The sequence below is a fragment of the Spea bombifrons genome, chromosome 8 (genome assembly GCF_027358695.1).
Source record: "Spea bombifrons isolate aSpeBom1 chromosome 8, aSpeBom1.2.pri, whole genome shotgun sequence".
Classification (NCBI taxonomy): Eukaryota; Metazoa; Chordata; class Amphibia; order Anura; family Pelobatidae; genus Spea; species Spea bombifrons.
Genome location: NC_071094.1, coordinates 42,560,840 through 42,580,703, shown reverse-complemented (window position 1 = coordinate 42,580,703; position 19,864 = coordinate 42,560,840). Strand labels below are relative to the sequence as shown.

At 48.2% G+C, this 19,864-nt stretch overlaps 2 protein-coding genes across 4 annotated transcripts in view; one reads left to right on the top strand and one right to left on the bottom strand.

The window, feature by feature from the left end:
• The first annotated feature begins 51 nt into the window (after positions 1–51).
• RNF5 (ring finger protein 5) lies at positions 52–3,933 on the top strand. 2 transcript variants are annotated; one of them, XM_053472466.1, is made up of 6 exons: positions 52–243; positions 1,093–1,111; positions 1,632–1,744; positions 2,060–2,120; positions 2,509–2,626; positions 3,031–3,933. In XM_053472466.1, the coding sequence occupies exons 1-6, from the start codon at positions 143–145 to the stop codon at positions 3,123–3,125; spliced, it is 507 nt and encodes a 168-aa protein (XP_053328441.1). In that variant the 5' UTR covers positions 52–142; the 3' UTR covers positions 3,126–3,933. The 2 variants fall into 2 exon arrangements, with proteins under 2 accessions (XP_053328441.1, XP_053328442.1); XM_053472467.1 differs by having other exon boundaries at positions 73–217.
• Positions 3,934–9,312: 5,379 nt separating this feature from the next.
• PBX2 (PBX homeobox 2) overlaps positions 9,313–19,864 on the bottom strand; it is a 17,431-nt gene continuing 6,879 nt past the window's right edge. Inside the window, exons 2-9 of one of the 2 annotated variants that reach the window (XM_053472461.1) lie at positions 17,997–18,070; positions 12,642–12,886; positions 11,846–12,036; positions 11,388–11,523; positions 11,048–11,201; positions 10,356–10,444; positions 10,121–10,204; positions 9,313–10,026 (exon numbers count right to left, since the gene is read on the bottom strand). In XM_053472461.1, coding sequence (XP_053328436.1) covers positions 9,934–10,026; positions 10,121–10,204; positions 10,356–10,444; positions 11,048–11,201; positions 11,388–11,523; positions 11,846–12,036; positions 12,642–12,886; positions 17,997–18,070 — 1,066 coding nt within the window. In that variant the 3' untranslated portion in view covers positions 9,313–9,933. The remainder of the gene's footprint in view (positions 10,027–10,120; positions 10,205–10,355; positions 10,445–11,047; positions 11,202–11,387; positions 11,524–11,845; positions 12,037–12,641; positions 12,887–17,996; positions 18,071–19,864) is intronic. The other variant, XM_053472462.1, reaches the window with a different exon arrangement.

The window sequence follows — 19,864 nt, the reverse complement described above, 5'->3', positions numbered from 1 at the left end:
CAATCAACAGGAAATAGTGTGACGAAAGTGGATTCTGCCCAATCAATTTTCAGATCCGCCTGTCGCTGTATCGAATCAGGCTTTTGACCTCTCTCGTGACAGCCCATCCTTTGCCCGGCTGGGGTCCGATCTGACGGTTGCCATGGCGGCGGCTGCTGGCAGCCCCGGTGCGGCCTATGAGTGTAATATCTGCCTGGAGACGGCCCGGGAGCCGGTGGTCAGTGTCTGTGGTCACCTTTACTGGTGGGTGTAAGGGGAGGGGCCGAGCTCACAGTGTACGGAATCCGGCTGTGTTTACGGGAGCCCCGGGCATCTTAGGGGACTGACGTTACACTGTGTGACCTGCACCTGCAAGGCCTATCAGGGCCTGGATTATAATGGCGGCCTGTCCGCCTTACTATGCATCAGATTAGTGCCCACTGTATACTTCCTGAATACACCTTGTGTGTGTGTGTGTGTGTGTGTGTGTGTGTGTTTGTGTTTGTGTATATATATATATATAGTGTATGTGTGGGAGAATGTGTGTCTTTGTGTGTGTGTATATATATATATATATATATATATATATATATATATAATGTGTGTGTGTGTGTGTGTGTGTGTGTGTGCGTGCAATATGTATAATTCTTTAATAACCACTGATTTTGAGTCTTTTCCGGACGGGCCAGACGGGGCCGATCTGCCGGCGGATTCTGTTTCTGTGAAGGCAGGAAGATAACCGGCGGTTTTGCAGTTTATTTCTCGCCGCGTAATATAGCTTGCAGATAAACAGATTTATTATTATTGTCATTTAATTAAATGGCGCCATCGTATTCTGTGGTGCTGTACAATGGGTAAACAGGACATAACTATTTGTACCCGGCTGACTAACAATAATAATAAGACCCAAACCTAATAAAAAGCCGGCCGTGCCGTTCAGGGGGTGTAAAAAAACCTCTATTAATATTATTTAAAGGTCTCGCCAGAAAGGGGGGATATTTTAATGTAGTTCTCATTTTCCAATACTTTGTGCTGATCTGAAATATCTGTATTTTTACTTTCCTCCATACCTGTGTACAAACTGATTATTTCTCCTTTTTTTTTTCTCCCCAGCTGGCCTTGTCTGCATCAGGTACGTCGGTGTTCGTAAAGCTTGAACCTGCGCGGGGCATTGAGGTTCTCTTTAGTATCGGAACTCTTTCAGCTTTGGTTGCCATGTTTATTTGGAGTTTTAGGGGGCAGTTATTAACTGTTTAGTGACCCTCCTTTTCCTTTTGGTTCCCGTTTTGTACCAATTAAAACGCCTTTAGTGATTTCAGGGACTCTGATTGGGCTAATTGGACCGTGTCCTGTTGCGTCAGACGGGTTTGTTGGTCAAAGGGTACCGAGGAATCCTGAGATGGCTCTTATTAATCCGTCCAGCCTTCTGCTTATGAAATATACTCGCTGCTCCTCCGTGTCTCCTGACGAGGCGCTTGGCTGGTTTCCAAGGAGTAATCAAATTATAACTGGGCAGATTCCCCAGCGGCGGGAGTATATATATATATATATAATATGACCTTACAGCCTGTCGGTTCCTGCATGTTCGTATTTGTATGAGTCTCCGTGCAGGATCTCGGCCCCCCGGTACCTGACACCGCGTTCTCTTTCAGTGGCTGGAGACGCGGCCCGAGCGCCAGGAATGCCCCGTGTGTAAAGCTGGAATTAACAGAGAGAATGTTATCCCTATATACGGCCGAGGGGATGGCAACCAGCAGGACCCCAGGTACGGCAGCGCGGCGCCGACATATGCCGTCTCTGTACAGTGCCGAGAGGCAGTGTGTAATCGGTGTCTGCTTCCCCCTGCAGTGGGCAGTTTTTCTTACTCTGCATATTGCCCTTCGTTTGGGTCATAATGTGCTTTATTAATCAAGAAGGAGGAAAACGATTCGACTTATTTCTTTTCGCCTCTCTTACCTCTCGTCTGGCCCGGACGCCGCTTGTGTCTGTGCAGTGATGTCTGGCGTGCAAGTTCCATGGCCATAATTTGTAAATGTTTATTACTGCTGGATGAAATGATCCAATCTTCCAATTTCTCCAGGCTGAAGACTCCCCCCAGACCTCAGGGTCAGAGGCCGGAGCCGGAGAACAGAGCAGCGGGGGTAAGTCCGCCGTCCGCTGGGGCTGGGATTTGGTGATATTTATATTATTTATATTCTATAACACTTTTTTTTCTGTTAACCTCTGGATAATGTGTTTTGTGTTAAAAGGCTTGAGCTGGTTTTGTTTCCACTCTTAGCCTGTGCTGCTTTATTTGTTAAAGGCTTTCTATTATTATTGTATATTTCAGTTATTACACCCAGTTAACATCTGTTATTCTGAATGATTAACGTTTATCTGCCCCCGTTGTGTCTTCGTGTGTCCGCGTGTGCTCTCCATCCCTCGATTCTGCCCCCAAGCATCTCGTTCCTTTCCCTCCTACTTCTCCTCTCTTCTTCCCCACCGAGTTTCATGCCTGATCGCTATTTTTTTGTCCCCCGTTTGTCTCAGGGGGTCCCGGGATTCACAGACACGGGCTTTCACATGTCTTTTGGCATCGGAGCTTTCCCGTTTGGCTTTTTCACCACAGTCTTCAACACTAATGACTTTTACACAGCCCCCCGCGCAGGTAACCCACCCACTTCAATACCCCCCCCAGTCACTTCGATCAGATCACACCGTGGCTAACACGGCTACTCAGGTAACATGACTACCGCCCATCACATGCATGTGAGTAACCTCGATTATATGTACGGTGGCCCCTGTAGGCCGCAGTAATTACCGGTTACTAAAAAAACCTTTAACACTTTGATCCAAATTCTCAATATAATAACTTTACTTTATAACCAAAAAAACATATTTACGTATATATTTCAACCAACATATTAACCGATTTATTAAAGATTTAATATATATTATATAATTATTTCTATTTACACATGGATATGTTGCCTAAATCCGTTTCTAGTTCTGGCCGCTGTGATAGACGATTGTTAAAACTGAGACTTTGAACCGGCTTTTATCTCTACCCAGAAACCGGGCAGCCCCAGGGCAGATTCTTCGGATTGCCCGACTCCCTCTTCCTCATCATCGCCATCTTCTTCTTCCTCTGGTTAATCAGCGTGTGAAGCCGCTTGGCCTCGCGTGGATCGCTCCCCGCACCGGCCCCATGGACAAGTACCCGTCGCTAGTAACACTCCAGGCCGTAGAGGACCGCTAACAAATATATGTATTCCATGTAAAATCTTTTTTTTTTTTTTTGCTGCGCACTTTAAATATGGCCGCTTCGTGGATATCGTAATGTATATGGAAACCGATTATATTTTTAACCCTTAAATACCCTTCTCCTTTCTCCTAAATAATTTTTCCCAGGAAGATCATGGAATTATTGGACTATTAAATTCTGCCGCATTGGATTTTTTTCTCCTGTACTGTCTGATCCAGAAGAATTTTGTCTGGTTTCTCTCTTTTTTTGGAATTGTTTGTGTTGGGTGGGGTGGGGGGTCTCTAAATATGGTGCTTATATTGTAAAATATTGCCCTCAATCTCGGTTTGACTTTCAGATCGGTACAAACTTTAGAGAGTTGGCTTTAGCGTTCTTTTAATGGAGCCGGAAAGTGAGCGCAGCCACCGCCTGCTCGGCGACGCGGCAAATTGCCGACGGGCTGTGACGTGCATGCGCGGGTTTTTACGGAAATGCCTTTTTCTCCCCAATGACAGGATCGCAGCCGTGACCCCGTTAACAGCTATGATTCACCCACGTGTTCCACAAGCATGGCGCACGGGTTACTGGTTTATACTGGTGGAGAAATAGGTGCCGCTGACCCACTTTTAACAGACTTAACGATCACAGCTCTGCCCCGCGCAGGTAACGCTCGGCTGTACAACGCTAATTAAGGAAACTGGTTTTCTCAATAAAATGATTCTTTCTGTAAAGCGCTTCTTGGGTAGAAATCTCATTGCGGAGACTCCGTGCTCGCCGGGGCCTGGGCCGGGATCTCGGTGTCTGTTTAATCTCTGGGAATGGGTAACACCGGCACTGGAGTGTCGATCGGGTGTGCGGGGGGGGGGGGGACACATTCTAGTGCTGGTGTTATATACACAGCTTCTCCCCCCCATGGCCACAATTTGCTGTTGATTTTAGATTTTGGTCGTTTTTTCATCCCTTCGTAAAATATCCAAACACTCGCTGACTCTCTAAGGCTCGGCTCGGCTCGGACCGGGTCCTTTGATGCAGCTCGGATACCTGGGGTTGCCACTAGGTGGCAGAGTAAGATTTGCCGTGAGCGAGGGGTCCGAAGTGACATATGTTGGGCCCGTGTACACGTGTCTGCATTGACGTCGTTGTAAAACGTGAATCCATGCGCGGTTATGGTGCTGGCAGCGAGGAGCCAGCTGCTGGTATCGGTTCTTTGTGAACTAACCCGGTTTACCCGATAAGCTTCCTCGTCGTGTAGGATCGGGGGTTTGTTTAGATCCCCCTGTGATAGAAACGCCACATTAATGGCTCTTTGAGTCATTCGTTTTAAAAGGAACTTCTATCCGGAGAGTTGTGGTTTCAGCTCCTTGACCACATTACACGTTATACGTCGCGGTCAATCACCGGCCCTGTACAATGTATAGTTAATTCAGTAAGATTTTCTGTAAGTCTTCTCACCCATTGAATCATGCATTATACGGGGCCAGCTCAGCCCTCCTTACTGGAGGGCCCTGCCCGTGCTGGCCCTTCGTAATGAATGGTGAAGCGAGGGAGTTAAAGCCACAACTATCCATTTAGTGAATAAGCCCCAAGTCGTGTAACGTGTTCTATAGAGTACGCAGATACTTATAAAGTGACGTCAGATAGGAACCGATTGGCCCGTCCCGGGCCGCCGCTTTATTACTTTTTACTTATCAATTCTTTACGATATCTCTGTGCGCCCCCCCAGTCTCTGTGCCGGGGTATAAGAACGGCTGGGGGGTATCTGCTGCTCCGCGGAGCGTTTCTGTGACATGTCTTTTAATAAATACGCTTCTTATACCCGCCTGCCACCAGGTGGCGCTGCTGAGCCGACCCATTCTGTTATGACATCATAGGTCACGCTGACGTGTGTTTGTATATGTTCTCTTCCCGTATATCCTTTATCCGCCAGGCTTCTAATCAAATAATAAACTACAAGCGAGCGGCGAGAGCTCATCCCCTCCTCACTGGTCTGTTTCAGACCCCCTGATGATTTTGTGCATAAACATCCATCCCTAGGAGGACTGGAGATCTTTTCCGCCAGTAATGAAGGGAAATCGGTTCACCACGCAAAAAAACTAACATTTTTAATGAAACTAATGGATTAAAAAAATAGTATATATATGTAAATGATCACAAAAGACTAAGGCAGATAAATGCAACAGCCTCCCAGCAGAAGTGGTAGAGGGTAATACAGTGAGGGTATTAAACATGCATGGGATAGACATACGGTTCCTGAATCTAAGACGAGACCAACGACTGATTAAGGTCTGATTCTTTACAGCAGGAGAAACGGGCGACTAGATAGGGGCCGGATAGGGCCGATCTTCCGTCACATTCTATTCTATTAGAAATCACTGACAGTCTATACTACGGCAGCAGCCTGACTGTTACGCTTTTTTTTTTTAAATACTCTTAAATCCCCACAACCTTCCAAGAAATAATTGTATCGTATTAGCATCATAATTTTCCAGGGAATGTTTAATTGTCATGTGATCCACAACCAGGCACTGATAACGGAATTAGAATAAATAAAGGGTTAAAAGGCGCCGTTTCTGGGAAGCGGCTGGAAATCCATGATATACACAAATATTTTAGCTGCCGTCTCCGTGGGGTCTCTGTGAGTGTCGTGGGGTCTCTGTGATTGTCGTGGGGTCTCCGTGGGGTCTCTGTGATCGTCGTGGGGTCTCTGTGATTGTCGTGGGGTCTCTGTGATTGTTGTGGGGTCTCTGTGATTGTCGTGGGGTCTCTGATTGTTCGGTGATCGCTGCGGCTCAGCCCTTTATGTTTTATTGCTAATCGCGCAGCCCAACGCGGAGGCGTTTAATAAATAAAGCCCTAATAACACGGATTAGATTTACCCCCGACCGGGGCGAGAATAAGAAACCATCTCAAAAGCTGCAATTTATCAATAATATATAACCCCCGACATCTCAAACGGGGGAGGCTGGGGGTGTCAGGGGGGCATAAGAGGAATGTGTAGAAAGCCCATAGAGGAAACACAGAAAGGATCAGGCCGCGGAGGCGATGGAGCATCTGTTTCTTTAGACTCGGTCACCATGTGTGAGGCAAATGGTGCCAGCGCCCCCCCCATATGGTGGTTAGAGAATAACGAGGGGGGGCACCGCGTGAGGGTTATATATAGTCTGCGTGTAAATTGATATGATGCGTGTCATATTCTGCTCTCAGACGTGTCGATGTCGCTGCTATCTGTCTCTAATTAGGCTAATTAACATGCCTAATTAAAATGCAATTAGAGGACCAGCGACGACGAACTCGCGGGGTAATTAGTATTCATTAGAGGGCCGTTATGTACCAGAGGAGGTCCCTCCTGTGCCATCTATCTGTGGAAAACGGCCCCATGCGAGCCATCTGCCGAGAGAGCGCTCTCACGCGTGACACATGCAGACGGGGCCCCTCCTGTCACCCCGAGACCCCTGAATACACGGGATATAGCGGGTCACACTATTTACCGCCAAGGCCCCCCCGCGGCTCAGACCCTACGGGGCCCGGCCGGCGCAGGCGGTGAACGACCGGCATCTGAAAGGCCGCGGAGTTATAGAGAAGCGGAACGGCTTTACTGCTCCTGAGCGCAACCTGGCAGGGGGCCGTAAACTGCATTAAGTGAGTAATGCCCTCCTGAGGTCGTTCTCAGGAACGCAGCAGGCGGCCGCGCACATCCAGCCAGTCAGGGCCTGGTAGAACTGCCCTCCCTGCTTATGCATAACTCATAACATACTTGAGTCCAAGTCACCTGTATTCAAGCAGGGAATACAGCCGCACTATAGCAGCAAGAAACATGCCAACTAGGATAACGCGGAGCTCAATGAATCGGGGTAGATTACGAAGGCTTCAGCTCCTGAGAATCTGCCCATCTACCCCGGCACTGAGCCCCAGCGGCCCCCTTAAGAAGCCCCTTTTGACAATGCAGGGCTTGGTTCACTGCCCCCCGTGAAGCTTAGAGCACCAATCCACCCCATAAGAGTGCTTTTTCTATACAAATACTGTCCAAAAGTGTACTCAGTGCTGTACTGGACCAGCTTAGACTCTTACATGGTTAAATGCCGTGGGCTAGCGATAGCCACACACCAGAGACCGCCTGTGCTATGCGCAGGTCCATGGCGGGACAGGGGTTAATAAAAAGGAGGGGTGGGTTTTTTTTTATACAAAGGAATCTAAAGACAGTGACAGTTTCCATGGAAACCAAGGAGGCAATTTCTAAAATCATTAGAGAAGATAAAGGGGGGGAGAGGAGAAGGGGGGGTTGAAGAATAAACAAAGGGAGAGAAAATGGGGGAGTAAATCGTGGCAGAAGGTGCAGGAAATCTGGGAAAATAGTAAAAAATCTAATAAAAAAGTCACAGAACGGCAGAAAAAAAGATAAATTCAGATAAAATAAAAAAAATAAAACAAATAATTTTAAGATTTATTTAAAAAAAGATGAGACAAATGGACACTGTTTCTCAGTGATTCTTTTAATAAATGTGAAAAAAACTGATTCTAAAGAACCCAGAAAAAGAACCAAAAAAAGTTAAAACAGGAAGATTCCCAACTAAACCAGGGAAAGAAATAATGATAATTCACACACCAAAAAAATATAATAATAATAATAATTCAACCTTCCATTCACATACAGCTCGGCTTCCGGCTCCAACGGCCGGACGATGGAGGGCGGGGGGTCACGCTTCTATTATATATGTGAATGTACATATATGTATCCGAACATAATGCGTGCGCGTGAATATTGACGCCGCGGGTGGCTAGCTTATCAGGAGTGTATTTTTTGGGGGGGTCCTATGGTTTTAAGGTGAGCCGGTACTTCATTAGTTAATAGGGATTCATATATATCAACGTATACATATACGTTGGGTGTACACGTATGTATCTATGGAAGCACACGCATAAACGACACTGCTAGCCATACACAAATCCATTCTGTGCGCCTCGGTGGGGGGGTCGCCATTCCCCAAATTCACCAACCCCTAATATTTCCTCCAATCCGCCTAAAAAGCTCGTAGTAACAAGTTTTTTTTTTTTAAATTACATGTTTTTGGTGTTCAATTGAATTAAATCCGCCATCACTCCCAAAAGGAGTGTTTCTGCCATAAAAAGGTCCTACCCCCCCTGTGAACATGTACGATTCGCGCTCACGCGTTGTGTACGTCTAGCAGTAGCTTCTATTTGTATGCAAAGCATGTATTTAGGGCTGACATTTACCCTGTTATTTTTCTCTGCTCCGAGGGGACCGTTTTTTCCGCCCCAGAAAAGGTAGCAAAGCCTAGTGTGTAAATATAACACATTTTCCGGGCTGTCATAGGGGTGGTTGGGGTACAATAAAGCTTTGTCGGTGCCTGAGGCCCCCCCCTCCCCGTAGCATTCTCCCCTCAGGTTATAATGGAGTGCTAGCTTGGCGTCACAGTGAAAGCGGTAGGGCGAGCGAGAGGAGGAGTATGTGCCGGCTCGGCACTGGATCACAACCCCCCCCCCCCCTTCTAGGTAAGTCAGGCTTTAGGGCCAACTAGGCACATATACAGGGGCTCGGTGTGTCCTGTTGTCTATAGGCCCCCGATGGCAGCCCTTGGGGGGGGGGGAATAGATAAACACGCAGACACGCTTATACCGCCCACCCTCTGCTTCTGTAACCTTTACTCCAACAGCAAAACAAAAAAAAAAAAAAAAAAGCCTCCCGCCCACCCAAAAATGAGCCCCCCCATTAAACAAATAACCTAAAACCAACCATATTTATAACCTATCACCCCAAAATAAAATGGGGGGGTAGAAGGGGGATGCAGGTCAGGAGAGAGAACGTTCTCATTCGCCCCGCCGCCTCTCCCCGTGCAGGAGTGACAGATATATATATATACTTTTTATTTTTCCCTTCGGAGGTAGTCAAACTTGCGAACGCGTGAACAAAAAAAAAAAGAAAACTCAAAAAGAAAAAAAAAAGTCTTCTATTGGTTATGTGAGCCGCTATGAGGTAATAATGCTGTTCTTTGATTGGCTGAGCCTCAAAGGATTTTGGGTAGACTCCGGAGGGCAGGAGTACAAAGAAGTTAAGTCTTTCATGTCCATGTCCCCCCTAAATTTTGTAGCTCTTTTTCTAATTTTTTGCTCGTCTCCTTTATCTCCCAAGTTTCCCTGTTTTGTATCTCTGCGCCTCTCCTTCCCGCCGTCCTCCTCACCATCCTCCTTCCTTTTCCAAGATTACCCCCCCGTTTTAGGTTTCTTCTACCCTTGCCTGCTTGGGCCGATCGTCTCACTCTTCTCTGTGATCTTCTTGTTCTCCTTTCTTCTTCTATCTACTTCCATTACTTTGGTCTTTTTATCAGTCTTTCGTTTTTCCTCCCCAGTGCATCGAAGACAATACACAACCCATAATGCCCCAAAGAATAATCATGTTCAGAAAATCATTCTCTCCGGCTGTATTGTTTCCAACGGGAGTCGCGACAATAGTTTCTCGTTGTATCAGAGAGGAACGCATGGGTCGCGCTTCTCGCTCGGTCTACGATCCCGATGAACGTAGCGGAGGAGAAGAGAGGTCTTTCGAGTGGGGGGGGGGGAATAAGAACAAGGAAGGGGACGCTAAAGAGACTCCATGACTTCTCTTACAAAAACCTCCGTGTCGTGGAAGCAGCTGAGGGGCGCTCAGTCCATTGAGAGAGGTCAGTCCGTTGGGAGTGGTGGGAGACGAGAAGCGCAGAGAAGAGGAGAAGGGCTCAGTTAGAGGTGTCAGAATGTACACTGCCAGGTCCTTCTGTCGGGGAAGTCACAGAGGATGGGGTCACAGCTTCTTGCCACCCTCCGTTGGCCTGTAAGGAGTAAAAAAGACGAGGCAGGTTGGATCCAGAGAAAGAACAATCCTCAGTTTTTTGGACTTTAAGCAGATACAATAACCGTTCTTACCCTCATCTCGCGAGGGCTGTAAATCTGATTGGCTGACAAGCTGTCACTGTAGCCAGGACCCATTGTATGACGCAAGGACTCCACCTGAAACAAGACAGGAGGATCAGAACCTCAACGTGAAGGAATGTCCAACAATCGAAAGGCAGAAAGACATTGAGCTCCATAGGATGGAACGCTCGGGACAACACAAGAGAAGGGAAAAGATCGACGAGAAGATGAGAGGAAGGGAACTGACCTGTGAGGGAGGGTAAGAATCACCGTTTAAGCCCTGCATTGCCATGAACATATCATTAGATCCCGAGAGATTGAACGAGCCACCAGAACCTACGAGAGGAAGAAACAAGGTAAGGAAGAGAAAAGCCACAGAGAAAACGTAAGAGGGGTCTCCTGGTGGGATGGTGAGAATTGGGGGGGGGATTTGGTCTACTTGGCAACGGGTAGGAGGATCGAGAACAAACGCGGCACAAATCCAGACCTCGGAGGTGGCAAAGAGGCTGCGTATCCCAGCCAGAGGCAGAGCAGTCTAATGAATTCTCAACTGCGATGGCGCTCAAGCTGGGATATCAAAAAATGGTGGCCCCTTTGCAGCCCTCAAGGACCGGCATTGGTTTAGCAGGCAGGGTCGGCTAATAAAGGGATTAATAGGAGAGGAATTAGTTTTAGTAGAAAGAGGTTGAGGACAAGATAAAAGAAGTTAAATAGGAGCTCCCACCAAGCTTTGCCCCATAATATAATGTTAGCCATGTGTGTGAGTTCTCGGTTAGAATGGCTAAGTCTTAATCACCCAGTTGGACACTGTCTAATGGAAGACTGTGGAAGAAAGCCAGGCAGCAGCTGGTGTGGGAATGTAAGTGTTAATAAGTATTGCCCCTAATTTTGCAGCACAAGGTCCCAAGCAGTAGATCCGTCGTCCTGAGTGCTCCTTACCTGCAGAAGTCGGAGTTGTGGGAGAATTGGCCCCGCTGTGGCCCCCCTGGGTCACGCTTACGGCAGTCTTCACAGCATATATATTGGCCTCCTCCTGAAACTTCCCGATGTTCTTCTTGTACCGAATTCTTTTGTTTCCAAACCAGTTTGAGACCTTAAGAAAAACACAAAACATGGAACGATAACGCACGGGACCCACGAGCGGCTGCCCCGGCAGGAGGGTCCAGGGGCAGGACGTACGAGCGGCTGCCCCGGCAGGAGGGTCCAGGGGCAGGACGTACAAGCAGATATATACACAATGTATAAAGAAGTCAGAGGCAACCATGTGATGTCATAGTACCTGGGACACTGTGATGCCACACTTCTTGGCCAACTCCTCCTTGGCCTCTTCACTCGGGTAGGGATTACTCAAGTGCGAGTAGAAATATTCGTTCAGGACTTCCGTGGCCTGTTTACTAAAATTCCTCCTTTTCCGCCTAAAAAAATAATAAAAAATAGCAAAAACGATAATTAAAAACTGTAGCTTCCCAGGCTGCTTGACCTCAGGTGATTATTAGAAAATACAAAGCAGTAATAATAATTTGCACCCAAGTGGCACAATCAGAGATTTATGGAATATATCGGGGGGCCCTAAACAGATTTGGAGGCTCACAGACTTACGATAAAACGGGAGGTGTTATTTCTCCAATATTTATACAATTTACTGGCTTGGCCTCATCTTATATGTCGAGCACGCCAGCCATTTTGTTTTCTCAGAATTACCGCCATTAAAGTGTTTCTAGGGATGTATTAACTCACCGCGCGTCCAGGAAGCGGGAGCGCAGGATCATGACGGCTTCGCACGTGCTCTGCTTCAGCTGCATCTGGATGGAGCTGAACTTCCGATGGATGATTCCCACCATGCGCTCGATCTCCTTCGGAGAGATGGGCCGCGTCCGGCTCTGCTCCCTCAGAAGGTTCATCACGTGGGTCGTGAACTCGTTGCAAGCCTTTGGGGTTGTCGTAGAAACAGGGATGGAGGGGTCAATAAAACGGTCGGAGGAGAGGTGTACAGTATAATAAGTTGTGTTTCTAAGTATCGGAAGCCTTCGCGCCCCCCGCATGCTGGGAGTATTTGGCAACCCATGTCCCCCCTTTAAAATTTAAAAACCTCACTCGCTCACACTCACTCACTCAATGTCTCCCTAACTTCTCCACCGCCCGCTTCCGTGTCCCTGACTCCTTTCCTGCAGCTCCGCTTCTTCTCCTTCTTTCTTCGCTTCTCCCTGGTATCGGCTCCACCGACCAGGCCTCACGGAGCGCTTCTTCAAAAGGGCGGAGCCTCTGTGGACGCACACCATCCCCCTGGTTGGAGGAACAGGAGAGAGGCTGTCCATTTGGTGTGTGTGCCGTGGCTCCACCCTTTTGCAGAAGTACTCCTGGAGGCCTGGTCAGCGAAGCCGGTACCAGGGAGAAACGGACGAAGAAAGAAGAGGCAAGAGAAGAAGCGGACTATGGGAAAGGAGATGGAAATGGTCGGTGGAGACGGCGGAAAGACATTGGTAGAGAGGAGGTTTCCGGGAGACCACTAAGTTGGCCATTGGCTCCATCTCACCTGTTCGTACTTCTCCAGTTCGGCGTGATAGATCTGCCTTATCTGAGACAGCTTATTCCTATAATCCGAGTGCTCGATGGAATTATCCGGAGAGACGCCACCCGAAGCTGCCGCTGCAGCAGCCGCCGCAGCCGATCCTCCCCCTTTCTCCGGCCCGGCTACTCCTTCCGCTAGGAGCATGTTGTCCAAGCGCATCAACTGTGGGTCAACTGGCTCCTCCTCCTGGTTGTTACGGATACTGAGACCTGATTGGACGAGAGTTGAGTTACTATTAGAAGTGAGGGACGATATTAAATATTATAACCCATTGAAAACGGGGAGATCGGGGCAGAGAAATATTTCACAAAATAGAATAAAAAATAACTAAAATTCTATAAATATAATAAAAATGAGCATGTTTACATTGACTTTATGGCTGTGATGTCATGAGACAAAATATTTACTACAGACGTAAAGCGATCCTCTGCTGGGGACATGGTTTCCCACACACAACGCCATCTTTTATTTTTTTTTTTAAAACAAAATTGGAGACGTTCCGGTGAATGAAAGAAACCGGCAGCCATTCACAGGAAGCCTCCGTATGTTTTTTAAAGTGACGGTGCCAAATACGACACTTTTGCGCCCATTCTGTTCCCAAAGACGCCATTACAGGGCTCTTAACGCCGGGCACAACACGACCTCTGCATGTATGTTACATCATGCTGTGAGCACACGCGTACCGTACCACACACGTATGTACACACATACACAGAAGGGACGCCATGCTTTTAAGCCTGTGCCCAATCCCCTCGGCCCCTCCCCCCTCTAAACCAATCCACAGCTTCAGACAAGCAGAGGCTCCCAGCCACCGTCACCGTGGAGACGACCTAGCGACGACCTTTTCTCCCGCCACGGCAACAGCAGAGGAAACATGGCTGCCATAGCAACGAGGAAAAGGAGAGGGGGGGTTGGGTTAAAGAAAACGGGGAGAAATAGGGGAAGAAGTGTAAAGGAAAGCGAGAGGTAGAGAAAGGATGGACGGGCCTACGATGTGGCTGACAACAAGAATCCCGATTCAGAGTGACCACCAATCCACGAATGAGGGGCCGTCCAGACTGGCACCCATACAAACGCACATTCATTGTTTGAGGGGGTATTAGTGCTGTCAGTGGGGCAGATTAGAGGGGCCCCCGTCCAGGAGGGGCACAAATTCCCACCAATGGCAGACCCCCTCGCTGGGATGTCTTCTCCTGGTCACCGTCCGTGGCAAAAGGTGGCAGAACCAGCATATATATATATATATCCCATACAAAGTTCTCTCCCTTCTCTTCCCACCATCCTAACGGCCAGTTAATACGTCACGGACCCTACAAACCGGACGAGACACGCACGTGGCGTGCGTTCAACACATACGTGTCACGTATATTAACCCGTAACACACCATGACGCCGGTGAACAGAACCAGAAACTGGTGACTATTGCTGGAGCGCTCTGGGAGAGGGGAGCTCCGGATACTCCATACCATTAACACATCGCTGCCAGGAGCGCACTTTGGCCCGAAATCTTTTATCTCCTAGTTATTTCATAACACATCATGATTCATGCAAAAAGAATACGGATTTGGCCACACAGCCGGCTGACCGCGGTGTACGTCAGGGAACCGGATCACCCCTTTATTCTGTAATTACAGAATGCTTATGTGCTACTTTTACTTTGAGGGTGGTAGATAAGTGGAACAGCCAACCAGCAAAAGCGGTAGAGGGTAATACAGCGAGGGAATTTAAACATGCATGGGATAGGCATATGGCTCCTGAATCTAAGACGAGGCAATATGGGCGACAAGACGGGGGCCAGGATTTCCTTTCTTTTTTTTTAAATAGAGCTCTAGTTAGCCTTAGCCTACACCTGCCATCGGATCCAGACAGGGACTGACCCCCTAATTGAGGCTTTATTTGCATGTTCAGGGGGCTGTCCGCAGCTTAATGAGCGCTGATTAACGAGCCTCCTTGTTTACACTCCCAGATGAACCAGATTCATAAAAGCTAATTACTCTGCGCCCCCTTCCCCCGCTCAAACACTATCACAATTATGTAATTAACGCCGGGACATTAACGAGGGAGCCGGGCCGCGGCGTGACACAGATATCTTAACGGGCAGACACACGTTTAATCAGGGTAATGTCCCTTTAAGGCCAGGTTCCGTCGAGCGCCTGTTTACACATCCGCAAGCAATCGAGCATTTATTACGGGTATGAATAATAAAGGTCACAGGAAGTACACGCGGTGAACACTGCAATGGGGGGTCTTAGATAAAATATTTAAAAATATATATTATCCGCAGAAAGAATTAAAGCACTTTAAACCAAGATGACAACGGGACAAAATTGCACATTTTTACGTTTTTTCTAATATTTGTAATAATTGCGGGGGAGGCCAACACCGGCATCTACAATGGTCACGTCCCTGATTTATTATTATTTATTGCTTTATATAGCTCCATCATATCCCGTAGCGCTGTACAAATAAAAAGAATTTAACAAAAATTAAATAAAAAAAAGGGAAAGTCAGAAATAAAATACTGAAAAAAATGGGGGCTACAAATTATATTAAGAAAAAAATAAATGATGTCATGTTCAGGCTGACGTCTGACATCATAGAAATATGGCGATGGGTCACACACACGCGTGAAGCAGTAACGGGGATTCTCGCTGCTACAGGAGGAACCGGACGGGATTCCATATCACGGAGCGTCCGTCTGATTTCATTCTCCGCGCGAAGGATTTGGGGGAATTAGCGGGGATAATCGCGTTGGACGGCCAGTTTATACGAGCGACGAACACACCAAAGAGAAGAGTTGATTAATTAGAGAGATTTCCACGTGTTGGGATGAGAGCCTCAAGCAAGCATTAGAAGGAGGTGGAGGCCGGGCCTGGTTAATAAAGGGTTAAATCAGTGAGCTGAGATTTTACATCTCAACTTACTGTTTGGTAAATAAACCACCCCAAGGTGGAGGATCAGGAAAGGGGGGGCGCGCGGAGAGAGCGAGCAAGGGGGGGGCGCAGAGAGAGAGCAAGAAAAGGGGGCATGCAGAGAGAAATCGAGAAAAGGGGGCGCGCAGAGAGAGAGCAAAAAAGGAGGCGCGCAGAGAGAGAGCAAAAAAAGGAGGCGCGCAGAGAGAGCGAGAAAAGGAGGCGCGCAGAGAGAGAACGAGAAAAGGAGGCGCGCAGAGAGAGAGCGAGAAAAGGAGGCGCGCAGAGAGAGAGCGAGAAAAGGAGGCGCGCAGAGAGAACAAGAGAGCAGAAAAAGGTGGCGCGCAGAGAGAGAGAGCAAGAAAAGGGGCGCGCAGAGAGAAAGAAAAGGGGGCGCGCAGAGAGAGCAAGAAAAGGGGCGAGAGCAAGAAAAGGGGGCGCGCAGAGAGAGCAAGAAAAGGGGGCGCGCAGAGAGCAAGAAAAGGGGACGCGCAGAGAGAGCAAGAAAAGGGGGCACGCAGAGAGAGAGCAAGAAAAGGGGGCGCGCTGAGAGAGCAAGAAAAGGGGGCGCGCAGAGAGCAAGAAAAGCGGGGCGCGCAGAGAGCAAGAAAAGGGGGCGCGCAGAGAGCAAGAAAAGGGGGCGCGCAGAGAGCAAGAAAAGGGGGCGCGCAGAGAGAGAGCAAGAAAAGGGGGCGCGCAGAGAGAGAGCAAGAAAAGGGGGCGCGCAGAGAGAGCAAGAAAAGGGGGCGCGCAGAGAGAGAGCAAGAAAAGGGGGCGCGCAGAGAGAGCAAGAAAAGGGGGCGCACAGAGAGAGCAAGAAAAGGGGGCGCGCAGAGAGAGCAAGAAAAGGGGGCGCGCAGAGAGAGAGCAAGAAAAGGGGGCGCGCAGAGAGAGAGCAAGAAAAGGGGGCGCGCAGAGAGAGCAAGAAAAGGGGGCGCGCAGAGAGAGCAAGAAAAGGGGGACGCGCAGAGAGAGAACAAGAAAAGGGGGCGCGCAGCGAGAGCAAGAAAAGGGGGCGCGCAGAGAGAGCAAGAAAAGGGGGACGCGCAGAGAGAGCAAGAAAAGGGGGCGCGCAGAGAGAGAGCAAGAAAAGGGGGCGCGCAGAGAGAGAGCAAGAAAAGGGGGCACGCAGAGAGAGAGCAAGAAAAGGGGGCACGCAGAGAGAGAGCAAGAAAAGGGGGCACGCAGAGAGAGAGCAAGAAAAGGGGGCGCGCAGAGAGAGAGCAAGAAAAGGGGGCGCGCAGAGAGAGAGAGCAAGAAAAGGGGGCGCGCAGAGAGAGAGCAAGAAAAGGGGGCGCGCAGAGAGAGAGAGAGCAAGAAAAGGGGGCGCGCAGAGAGAGAGAGCAAGAAAAGGGGGGCAACAAAGAAAACCAGACAAGGGAACAATCAATGTTCGGGGCAAAAGGGAAGGCAAAGGAGAGCTGGAAGGCTAGAAAGTGCTTGGATTGTAAGCTCCCTGGGCAAGATTCCTTATAAAAGCCTAAGAGTCAGGAGCAGGCCGGGGCAGACATGTTGGAGCACAGTAGGTCACGCAGTAGGTTACGTGTGCGCTGCCTGCCTGCGGTGTGAGGCATCTGATCTGCTCCTTAAACCCCCCCTCAATTACCATCTCCGGGGGAGGGGGGCTTCTGTGAGAGGGAGGGGGTGGCGGGCGCAGGGCTCTCCATTGTTATAACTTTACCTCTTTACCAACACGGGGCCTGCTCCTCCAAACCGTGTTCACGCCACAAGCTACATATGTATCAATGTACTTAATGCAACGCAATTAACCCTTTAAGCAGCAGATCACTGAAATAGCTAAAAAAAATAAACAGAGAAGAGCCAAGAATCCGCTTTCTTTGTTTCCATTCATCCTCACAGAAACCATTTAACCGTTTGAGTGCCGGGCTGCACACCCCAGATGGACCACACAGAGCGTTTGGCACCGAAAGCGGTAAAAGCACTTAACGACCAAAAAACAAAATATAAACAATATATTTCACGGGATGAACGGCTCAGCGGGACACATCACGCCGCATTTATAACATGAATAACACGTGCTGTTACACACGAACACGCACAGCCCGTGTAAAGACCCAGAAGCCTTAGCGGTGATCGTCACCTTCCAGCGGGCTGACAGGGGGGTCCTCGCCAGCATCCGATCTCTGCTGGGGTACAGAACGCTACGAGGGATCCCAGGGCGACGTCCGCAGGGCATAAGAGGAGGGTATGAACCCTAAATCGTTATACCGGGGAACATGTATATCCAAATACAGCCATTGGTTATATCATATACATCCTGCAGGGCGTGGATATCAGGTGTGCTTACGAAGTCTTATTGGGGGTCACAGTGACATTAAGGGGTTAATGAAAGGGTGTTCCGAGAGAGCCACTAAATGTATAGCGGGGCAGAAGGGGGTCAGACTGACCTGTTTTCTCCTTGATCTCGCACAGAACGCTGAAGAGCGCGGGTTTCATCCTGTGGCAGTTTAAGGCGTGCTTCCTACGGGGAAAGAAGAGAGAACATTATTATCATCACATAGATACGGTGTGAAAAAGCAGCTTTAGAGGCCACCGAAGTCTCTTTTTCAAACGGAAGAGCAACGATACTATAAAACAGCACGTGGACATCCGGGTAGAGATACTCGTCGCCACTATATCTCCGAGAGCGTGAAGCGAACCAATTCCTACAGACGAGGGAAGGTTATCAGCGACTAATCATCATCATCATCAAGAGAAAAGATACTCGGCACCAACATATAACGACCCGCGCATCGCTTTAACGGAGCGGGGGCTTCATTATCAGAATACGGACGCTCAGCATCGTTCTATACCATGCCTTCACTGTCAGCATAAAAATAATGGGGTCATTATAGAGCGCGGCGGGTTCATTATTAATGTATAGATACTCTGCATCATTATAGAGCGCAGCGGGCTCGTTATTAATATATAGATACTCTGCATCATTATAGAGCGCAGCGGGCTCGTTATTAATGTATAGATACTCGGCATCATTATAGAGCGCGGCATGTTCATTATTAATGTATAGATGCTCAGCATCATTATAGAGCGCGGCGGGTTCAGTATTAATGTATAGATGCTCAGCATCATTATAGAGCGCGGGGTGTCCAGTATTAATGTATAGATACTCGGCATCATTATAGAGCGCGGGGTGTTCATTATTAATGTATAGATACTCAGCATCATTATAGAGCGCGGCGGGTTCAGTATTAATGTATAGATACTCGGCATCATTATAGAGCGCGGGGTGTTCATTATTAATGTATAGATACTCAGCATCATTATAGAGCGCGGCGGGTTCGTTATTAATGTATAGATACTCGTCATCATTATAGAGCGCAGCGTGTTCATTATTAATGTATAGATACTCTGCATCATTATAGAGCGCAGCGGGTTCGTTATTAATGTATAGATACTCTGCATCATTATAGAGCGCAGCGGGTTCGTTATTAATGTATAGATACTCAGCATCATTATAGAGCGCGGGGTGTTCGTTATTAATGTATAGATACTCGGCATCATTATAGAGCGCAGCGTGTTCGTTATTAATGTATAGATACTTGGCATCATTATAGAGCGCGGGGTGTTCGTTATTAATGTATAGATACTCAGCATCATTATAAAGCGCAGCGGGCTCGTTATTAATGTATAGATACTCGGCATCATTATAGAGCGCAGCGGGCTCGTTATTAATGTATAGATACTCGGCATCATTATAGAGGGCGGCGGGTTCAGTATTAATGTATAGATACTCGCCATCATTATAGAGCGCAATGTGTTCAGTATTAATGTATAGATACTCGCCATCATTATAGAGCGCAATGTGTTCAGTATTAATGTATAGATACTCGGCATCATTATAGAGTGCGGTGTGTTCAGTATTAATGTAAAGATACTCGGCATCATTATAGAGCGCGGCGGGTTCGTTATTAATGTATAGATACTCGGCATCATTATAGAGTGCGGTGTGTTCGTTATTAATGTATAGATACTCGGCATCATTATAGAGCGCGGCGGGTTCAGTATCAATGTATAGATCATCACCGATTTAACGCAGGAGCCCCCCGTCCGTCTCATCGATGTCGGTCGAGTTCATCGGGGGGGTTGTGTTGGGAAGCGTTTTATTTAGTGGGTTAAATATACAGGCAGCAGATTGTGGGGGGGGGACACGCTATACGACACGCGTGTAGGATAACGTTATACTGCCGGTATCAAACAGTTTTATGCCGCCAATAAAATGTGATTATCGCCGAGAGTCTCAGCGCGGCGCGGTTTC